General features: G+C 36.9%; 1 protein-coding gene across 2 annotated transcripts; it reads right to left on the bottom strand.

The window, feature by feature from the left end:
* Positions 1 to 385: 385 nt before the first annotated feature.
* LOC143668129 (alcohol dehydrogenase 1C-like) lies at positions 386 to 11,060 on the bottom strand. 2 transcript variants are annotated; one of them, XM_077142738.1, is made up of 9 exons: positions 10,648 to 11,059; positions 8,920 to 9,021; positions 8,173 to 8,311; positions 5,826 to 5,913; positions 5,509 to 5,728; positions 4,887 to 5,147; positions 2,876 to 3,011; positions 2,129 to 2,267; positions 386 to 531 (listed from the first exon to the last, which is right to left on the bottom strand). In XM_077142738.1, the coding sequence occupies exons 1-9, from the start codon at positions 10,663 to 10,665 to the stop codon at positions 507 to 509; spliced, it is 1,128 nt and encodes a 375-aa protein (XP_076998853.1). In that variant the 5' UTR covers positions 10,666 to 11,059; the 3' UTR covers positions 386 to 506. The 2 variants fall into 2 exon arrangements, with proteins under 2 accessions (XP_076998853.1, XP_076998854.1); XM_077142739.1 differs by lacking the exon at positions 2,129 to 2,267 and having other exon boundaries at positions 10,648 to 11,060.
* Positions 11,061 to 14,208: the final 3,148 nt, after the last annotated feature.

Here is a 14,208-nt window from a genome sequence, read left to right as displayed (position 1 = left end):
TCAGACATGCTGCAGAAGTGATTTCACAGAGCACAGGGCATTTTTAGGGCAGTGAATCTATTCTGTATGCTACTCTAATGGTGGAACGTGAAACTATGCATTTATAAAAACCCACAGAACTGTGAAACACAAAGAGAGAAACTAAAGTAACCCATGGACTTATGTCAATAATGATAATAATAATAACCAATATTGGGTAATGTATTTTTACAAATCTATCACTCTAATGTAAAATGCCAATAATATGAGAAATTGCCCACAGGGGTGGAGGAGAATGAGTACATGGAAAGTATTTCCTGTGCAATTTTTGTGTAAACCTGAAGGTTCTCTAAGAAAATATTTATATTTAAAACTCCAGAAAATCATATTTTCACAACAATTTCTGTTTTCTTTTGGAATGCATTTATTGATAACATCTGTGATGGGCAGGGTCAATAATGGTATTGGTCTGGTGTTCAAGATGATGAGAGCCTGGGGCAGCCAGAAGGTAGGTGCAAGTGAAGGCCTCAGAATGTCAGGACAGTACGGATACTGAAATAAAAAGAAAATACGTTAATTATTTTAACATCAGCACTTGATTGCTTCCATTTGAGAGTCCAAGGAGGATTTTATGTCTCAGTGGAAGCCTGTGTTTCTAGCCACTCTGCTCCCATCCTAACGCATTTAGCTCAAACAAGTAAAAAGGAAGTTCATCTTTTAATTGTTCTGTCATGTTTTCTTCAAATTTAAGCTCACACATCATCTCATAATGTGCATTCCTCTAAACTTCATTCTATATTAGCATCTTAAAGAGTCATCTTTTTAATTTCTGAGTGCCTGAAACCAACAATGGGTAATAAGGTATAATTAATTCTTGCTTTCTGCCATGAACCTTGTGGACGCTTTTCATGCATTTAAACCTTAACCTAACAAAAATGCGCACCATGGAGCAATGATTAAGATTTGCTAATCATTATGTACACCCATATATATATATATATCCCCTCACATACAGACATATGTATGTATGCATATATGAGGTCTTGTGAGTCATTGCAGTATAATAGAAAATAAATTGGCTTTGCAATGAAACAGTTCTAACTTTGAATTCTTGCCCCCATGCTAATTGTAAGTCCTGTTTGATTCTCATTTTCTCCTTTCTTAAATAGCGAAATTAAGAACAGATATCAGCATTCCTTAAAAAACACAAGAGGTAATGTAGGTAAGATTCTTTGTACAGTAGCTAGTGATATGTGGATGTTAGCTTTTTAGCTTCTTCAAGAATATATTTGTACATAGTCCTATTTTTTTGTCAGATGCAATATCTAACATAACATTATATGCATGTGGCTACCTAAGATATGCTATTTAAATTGAAACCCTCATAGGAGGAGTGAGGTTGCAGAAAAAGCATAGACTGTTGAGCTAGAGGGTTGGGTTTAAATAAAATTACTTATTACTAGTTGTGCCTCATATCAATGCAGGTGACAAAATTCATCTTTTTGAGTGACGGTAAGAGTTACATGTTGGAGGTTGAAAACAGTATTGGCTTATATTCCTAAACATTTTTTAAGTAGTATTTTGAACCCTAAATCTAATAACTTGATTTGTGAACATACTTTGAATAGTGAAAAATGAAATTAGCAGTAATTGTGTCTTTTAGGAAGAACTATGATGATACGTATAGGAAATATTCCCAGTGCTGCTTCACTTACACCTATAGTGAAACATATGGGACATCCTGATTATAATATAAATTCCCAACCATCAGTGCTCAGCCTGTATTAGGGTCCAGGCAGAGGCTGCATAGGCTCCATGGTCTGATGATGACTGGGTGGCTTTGACCCTCTTTCCTTTCAAGAGTAAGTGTTCTACTGTCAAGAGGCTGAACTGCTCTGATCTTTTATATTTGTGACAAACCACAAAATTTGGCTTTGGTAGAACTGTAATGAAAGTACCTATTCTTGGCTTTTCATAATAAGATGTAAAATGTTCTACATGCAGATGAACTTAAGAAAAAACCAAGCACTCTGTTCCACAGTTTTTCTTATCCTTCTATCATCCCATAGATATGTCAAATCTCTGAGAAAATAAAATTTTATCTGCAAGCCTAACCCACCCCATAAAGAGAGATGGAAGAATAATCTACCTCTTTCCAGAGCGAAGCAGATCAAATCCTTCATTGATTTTTTCAAAAGGTAAAACGTGGGTTATTAATGGATTCAGTGGAAATTTGTTGGCCATAAAATCAGCCACAAGTTTGGGGACAGAATCTTTACTCTTAAAGCCTAGAAAGAAGAAGACATCATTGGTAGATTCAGGCAGCAATAAGCAGGAGGATTGGAGAAGGGACGTTTTAAAGATAATTAAAATCAAATAGTATAGAGTGAGCTGCATTCCACAGACTGCTGTTACTGGGGTTAGTAGGAGATAAAGTACTTCAATACCTTTCTGCAGAAAATTGAATTTTTTGTGTGTTGTTTACCCTCTAATAAACTATTGCTCTTCACTATCAACTGTTTTATACAGAAATTGTACTAAGATGATTATGCCCAAATTCAGGTGATCAATTTAGGAGTTGTCTAAATTTGGGCAAGGAGTGAAGACAGGAACCTTTGAGCTATGGATTTCCTGGGTCCTGTTGCGTACTTCAGTGCCTCATCTGCTCGCTATTTTCCAAAGAGGTTTTGGTATATGTCCTATTAGTTTATTCGTGATTAGATTGTGTGCCTTGGGAGCTTCAGGCTGCATTCACTCTATCACTAGTGGATTTGTAGCCTAAAGATACATGAGGACTATTGACCACATTGCTATCCAAAACCTGGCCTTGTTATTTGTAAAATGGAACTAATCCTGGGGTCAATAAGAATTCACCCCCTTAAATCTGACAACATACCCCCAAAAAATGCCCCTTTCCAGGTGCGTCCGGTCAACAGCTGCATAGGGCTCACAGAGAGGTTTTGGGAACCTGGAGGCACCCCTACAATGACACTTGTGCCGTATGACTCGTGACAGCATGACAGGGCCTCCATCTGGAACGATATTAATATTCAGCATTGTAAAATAGGTCCTCTGATAGTTCCCACTCATAATACACTCTAAGAATTCACATAAAATCAGCCTAGGTTCTGTGTAGTGATGGGTACAAATTTCGTGGTTTGCTTCTTTGTGTCTCTGTAAGTGCTGTGGCATTAGGGAATGGGCAGAAAATATTTTTAGATGAGAGAATTAAAGGATGCATTTGTGTATGCATAACTTGTCTTGTAAAGTATTAAAGAGGCAGTCATTATTACAACTTTATAGATAAAGCTGGCTCCCCGTAAGCGGGCAATGTTTCACTATCAAATGAACCTTAGGCCATCTATGAGGTGGTTTATCATTTTTCATTTATATATTTAGAGTCACTTTTAACCATATACTTAGATCAAGTATTGAGATGGTGAAAAAGATTTAATTTTAGTTACATCAATAAAGTTAGTCTCTAGTCCACTGCATGCACATCTTTTTAATGGATTCCTATTTTATTAATCATCTCTAAATTGAGCATGTTATAAATGTTGTATATCTCCCAAAATGTACACTGGTTTTACTTTAAACTTCACCCGTTATTTTGAAATTTAAAAGATAGTCCACAAGACTTGCCCTTGATTAAGGTCTTTGAACACATTCTCTACTAATAAAATTGGTTAGGATTCCCCAGGGATATACACTTATTAATCCTTTATTTTGGCATATCATTTGAAAGGCCAGATATTCATAGAACAAGTATTTGATATCATCAAATAAAATAGCAATCCAGTCCATGTGAGTATATGGGAGAAATATAATATGAACTTAGGTAAAACTGCCATCTTGCAAAATGTTGGATTCCCTTGGAACTTTAGTTGTCTATGCAGTTTCCTAGATCAAGGCTGTAAAGATCATTACTCTCAGGTGTTGCTCCATAGGACTAATGCTGCTTGAATTTATTGGGTAATGTAAACAATGAGAATTGATTGATCTGGGAACTTTTTCATTAGGTTCTAGAGAATTCTGGTCAGGTGGAATGGAGCTAGAGATATGTTATCCACCACAGTTCATGATATTTATATATAATTTCATATATTATTATATGGAAGTAATATCATGGACATTCTAAAGATGTTGAAAACTCTTCGAGATTGGATACCGTTTCTTAAAACAATAAGGCCAGCTAACATTTATTGAGTGCTTTACTACTAGCCAGGTGGCAGTATGTTAAGAATTTTCATGAATGTGATTGTATGTAATGCTATTTTATGCATATAAAGCTGTGAAATATGTATGCCTTAAATTTGTTTGGCAGGAAAATCTGTCAATCTTTTATAGTTTCAACACTACATATAGAGGTTCAGTGACTATTAAGTACCAAGCGCTGCGTGTTATGTGGCTACCCAGCAGCCATTAAATGTGTGACATTATTTAGGGCATGTTTTGGCTAATGATTTTTTTGGTCTAAAAGTGATCATTATTACTTTTCACCAAATAGGACATGTGAAGAGAAATCTTAATCCACAGACATATTCAAATTATTAACACATTTTCAAGAATATGGGGAAAATGCAATTTTCTTGGAGAAAAGAATGTTTATTGTTTCTATTTCCTTCATTTTGAGATTTTTTTTACTCAAGTTAATAAAATACATTTATAATGGTTTAATATAAAACAACCTCCAATGGGCAACTTTGGCTTGAGACATTTTTCCTTAGCTGATGGAATGAAAGACTATTATCAATAATAATGGATAAAATAATCATCAGTAAGAAACAAGTGATAGAATATTGAAATTAATAATTAAAAATAGAACTAATACAAAATATTAATATTCTGCTGTTTAAAACATCCCCTTAATTAAAAAATCATGAATCAGAGCATGTCATGGTACATACCACGGTGTCGATCCGACCAATGACTTCAAACGAAAAGTCCACACCACCTCCAGTCATTTCCTTCAGCACCTCATGGATGGGTTTCTGGAAGTCCTGAGGGTTGATGCACTCAGTGGCCCCCAGCTCTTTGGCCTTTGCAAATTTGTCCTTGTTGATATCCACCGCAATGATCCTGGCTGCTCCAGCTGCCTTACAGCCAATGACGACAGACAACCCGACTCCTCCAAGGCCAAACACAGCACAGGTGGAACCTGGGGTGACCTGAATTTTTAGAGAGGACAAAAATGAAATAAGAAATGCTGTTAGGAAACATCTAACCTAGATAAGGTGCTGCTATTGAATGCTATCAGAATGACTTGTACTCTTATGCCCAACTCTCCTAAATATCAACAGCTTGTTCTTTGACAGGCAGGTGACTTTTTTTTTAGGATATGCTTTCAATTCCTTCTGGGCCCATATTCTACCTAAAATCACATGCCAACTTCTAAAGGATATATGGATACTATAACAGTAGCAGGGGGAAAGCTGTCACAATTTAGAGGAATGATCCAAGATTTCCTGTGAAAAAAGTGTTTCTGACAGTTGGAGTAGATGTGGAGTTATCACATGTGGTCATTCTTACTTTGGCAACTTTAACTGCAGACCCATAGCCAGTAGAAAATCCACAGCCAATGAGGCAGACTTTCTCCAGTGGTGCTGCTGCATCGATCTTGACCACTGAGATCTCATCCACCACTGTGTACTCAGAGAAGGTGCTGGTGTGGGCAAAGTGGTGGATGGGCTTCCCTTTGCAGGTGAACCTGGTGGTGCCATCCTGCATGGTCCCCGGAGGGTTGGTCAGACTGGTCAGTGTAGCAGAGAGAAACAGAAGGGCATGAGGCAGGAGCTCACCTGTTGTACAAACACTTTGGCTCCATCTGCAATGTATCAGAAACCTACCCCAATTTCACACAGTTGTTGGCTTCCGGGTGTTTACAAACAGCACATTTTCCACACTGGGGTGTAAACAATGGAATGACGTTATCACCTGGAAGAGGATAAAACAATTGCTTTTTAAATTTCTATCCAAGAATTATTAGAACAAGAACAAGCTTTGGTGTACATATATATATATATCAGAGTCAACAGATTTGTAAAAATCTCCCAAGACATAGAGTACAAACACCACCGTGTCACTGTCAGCAATGTTTATCAGTTTGGTTTTATGTTGGCTTGAGGATTCCCAAAGAAGAAATGCAAATGTGGCAAACAACATGAATTTGTATTATTTCTACTTATGGATAATTATCATTTATATGTCCAGATTTAGTAGGGCTTTATATACTTAGTCTCATTTAATCTTAGTTAATTAAATCTTAATTATTCTCAATGTAAGATTTAGTATAAATTTTAGTTGTAAGTAGACTGACATTATGGGGATATTTTGTAAGAGTTTGATTGCAATAATATTGAGTGTTTTCATAAATATGATTTCCAAAATCCTTCCTTACCTTTTTTTGAAGTAAATATTTATTTTTAATTTAGTTCTTTTCTTGGAAAGCTAACAAGAATTTTTCAACAATTGGAATTCAAGAAACTTCTATGAATACCGAAAGCATTTCCAAGTCAGGCGCTTTCTTGTAGAATAGACGTATCAGTGAAACGGATTTAGGCAGTTTTTTAAGTTTTGAATGATCTATTTGTACCCTGGGTGGTGGCGGAGGGAGTTGAGGTATAAAGCGAGGCTGTCATTTTGTTATTTAGATTTTTGTAAAATGGAAATGCTAAAAGTTCAATCTCATTCCAAACAACTTATTTTTTTCTCTTCACAGGTCATTTTGATACATATTTCAGAAGGAGAGAGTGTATCCACTGCCTAAAAAGAATTTTTTTAGAATTAAACATCATTTTTATTTTTAATCCACCAAACTGCCTATTCCTTATGATCAAAAAATGATTTGACAATTATGTCTAATAGATAACATTTAGACAGAAATGATAGCATGGACATTTTCTGTTGCATTTACCCTTCACCTCTAAACTATTGATCTATATTAATAAAATTAGGATAGATTATACAATATAATTATGGTAAATTAAATACCAAAAATGAAATATTTGGTCAGTAGCTCATAATCAGACATTTTAATCAATGACTAAAGGTAATGAAATAGACACTCTTCAGGCAGGATGCTTTCTGTTAGATCTCCTCTGCGTTAGTTAGATTCAGTTGTCAACTTGGCCAGGTGAGCATACCTAGTCCTGTTGCTGCGGACATAAACCAGTGGTATGTGAACCTTGGTACGTGAACCTCATCTGTTGCCAATTACATCTGCAGTCAGCTAGGAGGCGTGTCTGCTGTAATGAGTGACTTTTGACTTAATTGGCTGGTGCTTAAATGAGAGAACGCAACGTAGCACTGCTAAGCAGCTCGGCATTCCTCATCTCAGCACTAGCAGCTCAGCCCAGGCCTTTGGAGAAGTCACCCCGGGGAAAGTTGTTGGAACCCAGGGGCCTGGAGAGAAGACCAGCAGAGACCATCCTGTGCCTTCCACGTAAGAAAAGAGCCTCAGTGGAAAGTTAGCTGCCTTTCCTCTGAAGAACCAACAAAATAAATCCCCTTTTATTAAAAGCCAGTCTGTCTCTGGTGTGTTGCATTCCGGCAGCTAGCAAACTAGAACATCCTCCATCTGGTCTGTTTCATTTGCTCCATGTTCAAGAAGAGAGGCTACATAGGAAGAGGAAAATGTGAACAGGTTCCACTACAGGACATAAAAGTTTTCATGTAGATTCAGCCATAGCTGCACAGCGCCACCCTCTGAACTCAGTGAATCACAGTTTCCATACACTAGCCCAGTGTCTTGGGACATAGACCTATGTTTGTTCCTCAACTCATACAGTTTTTCTGTTGTTCCATTTGTGGTTCTGTTTTGGGACCTGAAGGAAGATGGTGCTCAGGAGCTCTAAAATGGCATTAGAATATGACCCCCAGGATGGCAGTTGCTCTGTCTCCTTGGTCTTCCCGTGTCCCAGGATCTAACCTGGTGCCTGACATCCAGGAGGGGCTCCATGAGTCACTGATGAAGGGGAGAATCATGAGGTCTGTCCTGGGGACCTGTCTGGACACGTGAAGGAAGTCAGGCAGGGAGAGAGGGAACAAGGACACCCCTGTCTAGTTCCAGTTCCACCATTGGCTGCTGCTGGGATCTGTGCAGGTCTTTCATGTCTCTCTGCCTCAGTTTCCTCCTCCAGGCTGCTTGACTTTGGGAGGACTGAATGCAGACATATCCCTGAGTGAATCCTGTACCTGGTTTGACTGCAGTCACCCCCTCGCCAATGCTCTCCACGATGCCGGCTCCCTCGTGGCCTAAGACCCCAGGAAGTGGTGTAGAAAGATTCCCATTAACCACATGGTCATCTGAGCGACAGATTCCTGTGGCCACCATCTGTGAGGGAAAGGGAAAATAATTACATTCAGAAAAATTTATGTCCCCAGGATAGTCTTAAAGTATCCAATTCCCTAAAGGGGGCTTCTAAAGAGTTTTAAAGAATTTAGCCCACTCATACTGTTAACAAATTAAAAATTCAGATTTTCAGTCTAAGATCATCTTATACTTTCCTTTCCTGCATTAGACAATCTGGAATAATCTACACGACAAACGTTTCTGTAACCTGTATGACTTCTACAATATACAATAATGCAGTAGAAATTTAAAATATCATGAAAATAGACCTTTATATTCAATCAGCTGCTGATTGACTTTGAAATCTTGATATATATCCTTTTGTACTGTATTCCTCTATAAACACGTACATTCTTTTTTATATTTCTTAGGCTTGTTCCTTATTTTTTTCTAGGGTTACTTTGATTGCTTTAAAATATTTAATGAAATATGTCATTTATATCTTCTCTTGACAACCAATGTAATTCCATTGTACTGATTATCATAATTCACAAAAAACTTTCTTTTAATGGATTTAATGTAGTTTCCACTTTTTCGTATTCTTTGGTTTTAATAAACTTAAATTAAATAGAGATAGGGAATGGTTTTACCTTGATGCGAACTTCATAGGCCTTTGGGGGTGCGACCTCCACCTCCTCAATGGAAAAGGGTTTCTTTATCTCCCAAAGCACAGCTGCTTTGCATTTTATTACCTGGAATATCAAACAGAATATAATGCTTGTTTTCTCCCCATCTTGAAGTCAGGGATTTTGTCTTTTTGTCTTTGCTTTGCAACATTTAGCTGCATGTATAGTGCAAACAACTGGTGTACTGAAATGGGCAAGTTCTGGGTAGGAAAATAATAAAAATAATTTTTAAGCATGTAAAGAATAACATAGGGAAATAATAGGAGAATTAGTCATAATGAGACATTGTGATACATTTGCACATACTTTTTCTAGGTCATTTTTACATATCATCTTTTTTCCATGGATATTTATTCTTGATATATTCTAATGCTAGCCACTGATGATTTGTTGACCCACAACTGTTGGCTTATACATGAAGATCTGTGTCACTGTAATTCACAGAAAGATTTTCTATTATTCATGTAAAACCTGTTGCACTCTTGTTGCATTTTTTTTTTACTTGAGCCAAAAGAATCTGAATTTATGATAACAAGCACAATTTGTCTTCTGTCTGGGAATATTTTCTTTGTCTCACTGTTTCCCTGCCTGCTTCTATCTTTGATTTATTTTCCTTCCCCACCACTTCTGTATATTTCTGTTTGTGTTATTCATTTGGAGCATAGTCTTTCCAAAACTGTTTTCTTGTGTGATTTATGAGTAACCACTTGTTTCAGAATACATTTGGACCAAAATTGACAAGTTAAACTGGAGACTGGTAAATGCAAAAACAAACATTCCCATATGAATACACATATAATTTAAAATTAGGAGATCTGTGCTTGTTTTTTTGATTTGCTATCGCAAATAGCTTAACCACAGATGTTCTTCAAAATAAGAGATAAAATATATTTTCAAGGTTTGAGAAAGTCTTTAAAACCTGCTTTCAAGTTGGCAAAGTTTGTATAGATTTAGTGCCTTTTCAATAGTGAAACAATAAACCTATAATTATGATAAAATAAATTATATTGAAATTCATTTCCATTATTTATTTTTTAAAATCCTTCCAATGACACAATAAATATGAGAGTTCTTGGAAAAGGTACATTGACGGTAATGGTTCCTGAATGTTGGTGTATATGATTGATAGGCATACTGTGTCCTGTTCCTGGGGATTTCCATGTTAGACTTTTAAACTTTACTGGGATGCTACTGGGGGCAAGTCTTGAATTCTGGCCTGATTCTACAAATGGAAATATTGAGGCTAAACTTGATTGTGTAGTTTTCCTAAAGTCACAAATCTGGCTGTCTAAAGAAAAGAGATGCATCCATTTTTATGTTTTCATTACCATGTAACACAATTTAAATTCTGTTTTTTGAATATCCCATAATTGCTTGATTAAAACATTTCTGATTTAGGTTTATAAGTTAGCCATTGATATGTTTAAACTATACCTTAACTAGTGAGCCATATTTTTATTTAACAAAAGGAGAGAACAATAAATACACATGATATATATATGGCAAATATACATAGGAATAAACATAGAATTTTTACAAAAATTGAATGTTTTATTTTACTATATATTTTTGTATATATGAAGGTTAACTTATTTGTTTCAAATTCAATCCATTTATTATGCAATAAGTACAATAAATTTGTATTTATTGTATAACAGATAAAATACTTAACAATGAAGTTTATTTGCTTACTTTTCCTGCTGTGCTCATGATGTTTCTGTCTTCTCTGCAGACAGGGGACTGGTGAATTCTTGTGGACTTCCTCCTTGATCAGGGACACAAAGCAGATGCTGTCAGGTATTTTGTTTGCTTGTGTAATGCCCAATTCTACATATGTGATCAGGGATCTTTAAACCACACCCACTAGTTTATTCTCAGCCCAAATAGAATCAGTTAGGAAAGGACACTGAACTGGTATTCACAACTCAATTTTGCAATATGCCAAATTCAGATGTCTCATTTTCCTTAGGTAACATATTTCTCTTCCTATGAAATTTAATCACTTTGCATTTTACTATTTTGTATTTATCTGTTCCCCAACCCCACAAAAGTAGAACAGAGTTCTGTTTTCTCTTTGCCTGCACTAACTTTCGACTTCCCATTTATTTGTTAGAGTTGGTGGGAATGGTAGAGAAGCAGTACAGAAGAGGCAAGAAAGAGAGCCATGAGCCAGAGGAAGGTACTAAACTGAGGGCAAAGTCTATTACCTAAAATGTCACAGCGATGTGCTCACTGTCCTTGACTTGTCCTACTCTGTTCAATACCAGTCGGTGATGACAGAATACCACTGTGTGCCAGCTGCTAACCTTGGCACAGCGGGGGTGACAAAGATGAATAAGAGATGAGTCATGCTATGGCCTAGGCAGACCCTATCTCTTACTAGCTTTGTGAAAGTGAACATATTATTGAAATTTCCTTTGTCTTAGCTTCCTTATCTGTAAGACAAGTGTGAGTAATAGTACTTACCTCACAGGGTTGTTATGTGGGAAAAAAAATCAATAAAGCACCTTTCATTGAGCCCAGAAGATAGGAAAACCCTTGAGAAATATAGGCTACAATTATTATTCATGAGAGGGAATCATAAACTATGGGCAAAGGGGTCACATAGGCAACTAAGCCTTTTTCATGTCAGACTATTTGGGAAGTATTATATATACTATGTTTAAGATATTGCTTTGGGAATGAGAGAGGGGAGGGTGCATTGTGTCCAGAATAAAACACTCTGACTCTAAAAAAGAGGTTTTTTGAGGTTCAGGCATTTGATCTAGACTTTGAATTACCTTTGAAAAATAGAGAAAAATACTCATTGGGATTTGTTTTGTCTTTGATTCATTATAATGTATCCATAGACTAGGAGTTTGATTTTTCTTTTATCCATTCTTGCAAGTCCTGTAATCCTTAGTGCATTAGTTCTTTGATCAGATATAATGTGTCACAAGGATACTATAACATAAAGGACATTTCTCTCTAGAATTACTGTGAGAACAATTTCATGGGTATTTAACAACAATGTGAGTACTATTTTATGGTATAATTGTTTTGAGTCACACCAAAGCTGGTAATCCTTTCCCCAGAAAGAAGTAAGGAGGGTCCTATGATTTCAGGGTGCTTTTAGTCAGGAAAGATTTGAGAAAAGTTGCAAGTTCCAAATCTTGTCTCTGGAATTCAATTACCTTCCCACCTTACTCTAAACTTTAAACTTCTCATCCACATTGCTTTTCCCTAGTATCCATGTTATTTAAAAGTTATGTCTCCATTGTCCCACAAATCTAAGCCCATTCCTCACTCAAGACCTTGCTTATCATCTTCCTTCTCTGAATAGCTCACCTGTTGGATCTATCCAGTTCAACCCAAACTGAGACTCAGGTCAAGGTCTCATTCATGGACATATGGTTGCTCCATCTCAGTCATCTTTCCCTCCCTGTGTCCTTTTAGCTCTGACATCCCTCCTCTCGCGTTGGGATCCATTCACTTTTGTTGCTCCTTGTGTTTAGTGTGGAGACAAAACTCTCAAAATTTACTTAAAGTTTTTGGTCAGTGTCCTTTCAAATTTCTGCTTCCATTGTGCATAGAACAATGCCATGTGTACAATAGGGGTTTAATGATTGTTGTACTCATTTAACTCAGAGCAGGAACTTCATGAGAATCTCAAAATGAATAGGATCCAGCACCTTCTTGATAACAGCTGTTAAGCAGATGTCACATCACTCAAACAGAGAATTCTCCTGTGAAGGATGTGATGATCAGTACATGCGGAGAGTTCCAAAGTGGAGTTCAGAGGAGCAAGACATCAGCCAATCTTTTCATTTGGGCTTTCCCAGTATGTGCCTCTATGCCTAGCCCACAGTGTGTGCGCAGATATTTGTTGACTAACTGAAGGAGCAGTTTCTACTTACTATCTTGGAAATCTTGAAAGAGTAAGGTATTTCCTAAGAGTTGCCTCAAATTGTGAACTGGAAATGAGAGGTATGGATGGAATCAACAGCATGAATAAGGTACCCTAAGCAAATCATTTTCTCTTAATCCCATCTTTAACATGTTTTCCTTTCTACTCCTCTCCCATTACCATGGAACTTAAAAGGCCCTCATGGAATTGAAATCCTGTTACCATTCCTGAGCTTCTGTCACTCCAGGAACACATGACTTCACAACATTTCTCAGACACTTTGGGACAAACTCCCTGTGTCCGGTTACCTTCCTTGACACTCATCAGGCAATTGTTACGTTTTCACCCTTTGTCCTCCCTTCCAGAGGCTTAGATAGGCAGTTTGAGAATGCAAAGTTCACAGGATAGGGTAACAGATCTCCAGTGTCAGGAGGATCATGATGGGCCTGGAACATCAACTCAATTTTCCAAAGGCAATGTGGTAAAACTCTCAAGGTTCACAGGGCATCACTCTCTTCTACTTCTCTCTTTTTTCTCTAACCCAGTTCCAGTTTTACATAATGTTTCAAATCAAGCATCTATTGCCTCCTAAATGTAGGTTCTCAGGAGAAAGGATATAAGTGATTCAACGTGGTCAGGGAATTTCCATGTGTAGGCAGAATAATGCCCCCCAAATGTGTCTGTGTCTTCATCTCTAGAAACTGAACTTTCGCATTTAAAAGGCAAAAGGGACTTCATTGATGTGAATAAGTTAAGGACTTTAAAATATGGACATTACCCTACATTATCCAGGTGAACCCAATCTAATTGTAATGGTCTCAAAATTGGAGAACCACTCCAGGCTGTGTTTAGAAAGGCAGATGTGTCTTAGAGGTCCATGTTTGCTTCATTCTTTTTCCATTGTTCCTGGAACAAAATGCCACACACTCTCTCAGTAAGTTATCAGGAATTAAGGAAATTGCATCCAACATTGTTTCATCTAATTCATTTCTTGAAATAATTTATGAGATAGAAACCAGTACCACACACATTTTACAGATGCAAACACTGAGACTTACAAAGTTTCCCTGCATTTCCCAGAGAAACCATAGCTAATGGAAGGGCCAGAATACCAAGAGGCAGTTAGACCAGAGTCTGTACACCTGTCACTAATCATAATCATCAGCATTATCATCATCACAGCTAAATCATTGTAACTCTTACTATTGTAAGGTATCGTTCTAAATGATTTCCGTTTATCAATTCATTTACACTTTTCTATATGAGGTAAGCACTGCTATTATCAATTTTTACAGGTGAATGTCTACCAATAATGTCTGCGTCATCATTAAAGCTAATTTTTAGGTCTTCTAATACAGTTTTCCAGA

Source organism: Tamandua tetradactyla, chromosome 24 (genome assembly GCF_023851605.1).
Source record: "Tamandua tetradactyla isolate mTamTet1 chromosome 24, mTamTet1.pri, whole genome shotgun sequence".
Classification (NCBI taxonomy): Eukaryota; Metazoa; Chordata; class Mammalia; order Pilosa; family Myrmecophagidae; genus Tamandua; species Tamandua tetradactyla.
The sequence above is the reverse complement of the archived record's forward strand: the minus strand, read 5'-3'. Positions and strand labels throughout refer to the sequence as shown.